General features: G+C 38.5%; 1 protein-coding gene across 9 annotated transcripts in view; it reads left to right on the plus strand.

The window, feature by feature from the left end:
• Positions 1-5,346, plus strand: part of LOC108695189 (ras-like GTP-binding protein Rho1) — a 6,901-nt gene that overhangs the window by 826 nt on the left and 729 nt on the right. For 2 of the 9 annotated variants that reach the window (XM_018204962.1, XM_018204963.1), the window contains exons 2-3: positions 4,521-4,681; positions 4,769-5,152. In XM_018204962.1, the coding sequence (XP_018060451.1) occupies positions 4,526-4,681; positions 4,769-5,152 (540 nt within the window). In that variant the 5' untranslated portion in view covers positions 4,521-4,525. The other 7 variants (XM_018204960.1, XM_018204961.1, XM_018204965.1 and 4 more) reach the window with 7 other exon arrangements.

Raw genomic sequence — 5,346 nt, forward strand, 5'->3', positions numbered from 1 at the left:
TGCCGCGACTATTGTTCCGTGTGTATCCTGTTACGCCACACTACGCACTCTCATGCCCCCGTCATTTCCCTTTTCTTTCTTCCCCCGAGTTCTCGCGAATAGTGCGAGTTCCTCCAGAAAAGGAAAATCGTGTGAGTGCAGTTAAAAGGAACAGACACCTTGTGCTTTTATCGCTTCGTCTTTCGATCAGCGCTCCCTTCCCCTTTCTGCTCTCTCTCTCTCTCTCTCTCTCTCCTCCCCTCCTTCCCTCCCTCCGTCTCCTCCCCTCTCTGCTCCGATGCCAAAATCGTAATTGTGCGGCTGATCTATGATCGGCTGACCGTCTCGCCTTCGTGACAGCGGTCTCGGTCGTGCCGGATGTTACTCGACGACGTTTCTTCTCCCTCCACCTCCCCCACCCCCGCGTAAACAAATTCTGAGGTACGTGCGCGCTTTTGACGTGACGCGATTGCGCCGCGAACGTGCCCAGCATCGTCCGGGGAGATCCCGGAATCTCTACGTTCCATTTTCGATTCCGCTCTCGTACCGCGCTTCGCTTTCTCATCCGCATAAAGATCCTCGGGGAGGATTTTTGCGAACCGTTTTGCGACCGTAGTGAAGAGGAAAAGAAAAAGAGAGAAAGAGAGAAAAGAAGAGAAGAGAATTCGCGACGGCTAAAAGGAACGCGCTCCTGGATTACCGAGGTCTGTTACTCTCGATCAGCACTTTCTACACCTCGCCTCCTTTCTCCTTTTCGCCGCGAGTGCGCGCGTACGGACATCTCGTATACACGAGTGAGTGCAGGTGAGTGCAGATAGGGCGAGCGAACGGGCCGACCTGCTGAATATCTCGAACGTTGGTGTCTCCCGAGAATCCCGCGTCATCATTAGCGTCTTCTAGGCACTCGCGTCATCGATGGCGTCCTGAGTATCCGCTACGAAATCTCCTTTCATCTTTCTCTCTTTCTCTCTCTTTCCTACGCGCGCGCGCGCGCGCGTGCTTTTCTCTTTCGCCTCCGCGACAGTGCGACCTTGGCCGTTGCTCGCTATCCGTTCTCATCGCGGTGGAAAGTATAGGTTAGTTTAATCGAGAGACACACTCCTTAGGTCTTGTTTAGACATACTTTCTTAAGCTTTAAAATATTCTATCTTTCTCTCTTTCTCTTCTTTCTCTTCACTGTCTTTTAAGATGTTTTAGATATGCGAAAAGAGATTTAGCTAGAGAGGTCTGTCCCTTTTAACTCTACGCTTCCTCTCTTTTTCTATGATTCTATCTCTACTTCTCATCTTTACGAAAACCGCGAGTACGTCTTCCTTTTGTTTCAAGCACAGAGGGTGTAATGAGTGACAAGCGCGATTGAAAGGAACACATACACACACCCCTCCCGAGGTAGCAATATTGTCGTCCTCGTAGGAGAGGCGCTCGGCAACTGGATTTAGGGGTCATCAGAGGTGACTGCTGCATGTCTTCTGACGCCGATCGCGTGCTCGTCCTCGTGGAACTCTATGTTTCGAAGAAATACACGAAAGGGTTGGTCCCAGCTTGACGTACAATATTCTATCGACACTCGTTTTATATAGCGGCATGTATTTTTTTTTCTCTCTTTCTTTCTCTCTCTTTCTCTCTCTCTCTCTCTCTCTCTCTCTCTCTCCCCCCCTTTCCGATAAATTGTGAGCGACGTGTGTAAATTGCGAAACAAAGGACTCATTCCTGCGTGTCGAGAATATTCGTGATATCGACGCGATCGTCCGTCGCGCGAAACGCTCGGTCGGCTTCGTTCTCGAAGCTGAAAAAGGAACGATATTTGATACTATTCTGTCAGCAGGAAGAAATTCTTGTGGCGATTCTCTTGTACCTCATAGACAATATTTCATGTACTTTCGCTTTTGTGTAACTTTGCTGAATATCATCATAATTTATTATTGCAATGAGATACAAGATGTGAAAAATTTTTGTATCTAAGCTTTTTTTTGTTGCTATCATTTAGTAACTTCTTCTTGAGTCAATCGCTCCTTTAGTTCGCTTTTTTTTTGTAATAGGTAACCATATTTCGTTGAACGTTTGGAAGGTTAAGATGGCCTTTTGAATTCTTCTGGGACTCTGTACAGCGCATTATTACATTTATACAGTGCACCACTGGATTTGATTTTTTGTTGGATGGTTCTTCTCTAATGAATACATACAGCATTTGATATTGCATGCCTAACCGTCAGTAATCTTATCAATGTCTTCTTTTCTTTGCATGTAATCTCTTGATAGATTTACTACATAAGGTATAGTCTTTGATCGAAGAGAACTTGGTATAATAAATGTGGCTCTTGTGTGTGGACCAATTAGTATAAGGTATTACTATAAATGTTACATTTCGTATGTCATACTGTTCTTCTGAATGTAAAATATTGAAGACCCTACCTTATGTAGAGAGAGTCATAACGGATGTAATATATTTCAATTGAAATTGTGTACATAAGTCGTCGAATACGATGGCATAAGAATCGTTATGACTTGGTCACTGACAATCTCTTGTTGAAAACTTCGCATATGTATTTATATATGTGTAGAATATGTATATGTATGTGTACATATATCGTATACATTTCTTTCTTTTTAACATCAGAAGGGAAAGAGTTAAGAAAGAGTCTTTCAAGTTTCGTGTAGTCTAATGTAGTATAATGAAGGAAGATCTCGGATTTAATGCAATTTTTAATATAAAACAGAACATATATATATATATATATATATATATATATATATACATATATATATTTATGAAATTTATATATGAAAATATATATGCATTTATTAATATGTGTTGTATGATATACGTACGTTTATATCGCAGCTTCTTTTACCTATATCTAACATATAAAATGTCCACTTAAAACAGACGCTGAAAGAATAATTAAAAATATGATGGAAATCATCGTGGACCTATGCATCGGATTGCCAAGCAAACCGATGTTTTATCAATATCAGGTATGACCCAATCAGTATCCTTTAAGACTTCAATCCTCGTAGGTCCCGCTTTTTCATAGCGCGATCGAATAGACTACAGGACTTTAGAACATATCTCTCTTGTTACTTCTTGTTATTTCGTAAATAGTAATATTGATAACATAAATAAAATAGTAAAGCAGTTAAAGGACATTTTTATTCTCTCAAAAGGAAGAGATCGTCTTCTATGAGATTGGCTTGTGTGAAGTAAAGAGATTGATAAAATCGAGGAAGGAAAAAGCAAAGAACCAAATTATAATCTGCGAAGTTTGAGACATTATTTTATTACGCTCTGAAAAGAAGAGGTGTACATAATGCGAGTTACACAGTCTCACGAAGGTTTATCCTAATTTTCTTCTTCCTAACTCTATCCTGAAGAATGCTTCTTAGTCTTATCACTCCTTTCGTATTTAATTGTATTACATATTATTCATAGTATTACACGCTTTCGATTACAAATATTTGCTCTGCTCCTCTCTAATTGTAATAAGTAACTGATGCTGTATAAGGGAAGCAAGTTTACTAATGTAATCAATCAGTGATTCTTAATTTTTTCCTGCTATCTCTTGCATCGATATATTGTTTTTCGTAATATGATTCCATAATATGTATGCCACAAATTTTTCACTCCGCATGCTTTTAAACGGTCTGGTAGTTTCCTGTATAATATCGCAAAATGTAGTTGATTGAAATTCTTTATCGATATCAATTTGGTGTTACCTCTTAGGTTGTAAGATATTCCAAATTGTATATGTTGACACGTCAAGTACACGTCTGAAAGATTGAATTTGCAGAGTAATTTTTTGCACTTAACAAGCAGGTTATTTGTTGTATAGATAATGTTAGTAAGAAAGTCTATTTTGCCCGATTACTTCATACGTAGGATGGAAACAGTTTGAAAATATGTGTACTTCGTACAAATGAGTCACAATTAGCGAGAAACGCGATAAAAGCATAACTAACGAACGTTATCGCATTGAACACAATATGATTGCGAAATTAAATTGTAAAAAAAAATTCTATCTGTAAAGTAGTAAGTTATTATTGGTGGAGGATCGCCCATTTTTTTTGGCAATTATAAAAATATATAAGATGTCTCTCGAGATTTCACCATTTTTCATTTTGTGTGAGGCACACATTATCTCCCCCTTTATGCAGATAAAACTACATTGATAAATTGATAATAATGAATTAGTCGTTTAAGATAAAATTAATCTATATATATTGTCAAGTTCTTTTTTATATGTATGTATATATTATTATGTACATTCTATATACAATAATATAATGATACAGAGGAGAGGATTTGACGATTTTAGCACATTAAAATTTTGGTATCATTTGATCGCAATTGTGAAAGTTATCACTAATTTGTAATAAATGTACCATATCATACATTCCGCTTTTCGTATCAATCAATATTCTCATACATTTCTGAATAGTGAATAAATGTTCTAAATGAACAGTATCAAACTATACATATCATCGTGATGATTTTTCTATTTCACTATCACTATACATACCACGTATACTCTTTTGTATTTTAGGATTCATGGCAGCCATTAGAAAGAAGTTGGTTATTGTAGGCGATGGTGCTTGTGGTAAAACATGTCTTCTCATAGTGTTCAGCAAAGACCAGTTTCCTGAGGTGTATGTACCCACAGTATTCGAGAACTATGTCGCCGATATCGAAGTGGATGGCAAACAAGTGCGTTTCGTTTTAAAATATTTTCCTTCGTCAAAAAAATCTGCTAAAAATTCCTCTTTTAACAACCTTCTTGCTTCTTCGAAACAGGTGGAACTGGCTCTTTGGGACACAGCTGGACAAGAAGATTACGACAGGTTGCGTCCGTTGTCGTATCCGGACACGGATGTTATCCTAATGTGCTTCTCCATCGATAGTCCCGATTCCTTGGAGAACATTCCCGAGAAGTGGACACCAGAGGTGAAGCACTTCTGCCCAAACGTGCCCATTATCCTTGTTGGAAACAAAAAAGACTTGCGCAATGATCCTAACACCATCAAGGAGCTCGGTAAGATGAAACAAGAGCCAGTTAAGCCTGAAGAGGGTAGGGCCATGGCGGAGAAAATCAATGCTTTCGCCTACCTTGAGTGTTCTGCCAAAAGCAAGGAAGGTGTAAGGGAAGTTTTCGAAACGGCAACTCGAGCTGCATTACAAGTATGTTTCAATTACCTATTCTAATAGTAATTACTAAAAAAAAATAAGACAATCAAATCATTAAGTTGGGAATTATGAAAAGATATATTCAAATTTCAAGAAATATTCAGCAATATATATATATATATATATATATATATATATATATGTGTGTGTGTGTGTGTGTGTGTGTGTGTGTGTGTTGTGTGTGTGTG

Source organism: Atta colombica, unplaced genomic scaffold, assembly GCF_001594045.1.
Source record: "Atta colombica isolate Treedump-2 unplaced genomic scaffold, Acol1.0 scaffold126, whole genome shotgun sequence".
Lineage (NCBI taxonomy): Eukaryota > Metazoa > Arthropoda > Insecta > Hymenoptera > Formicidae > Atta > Atta colombica.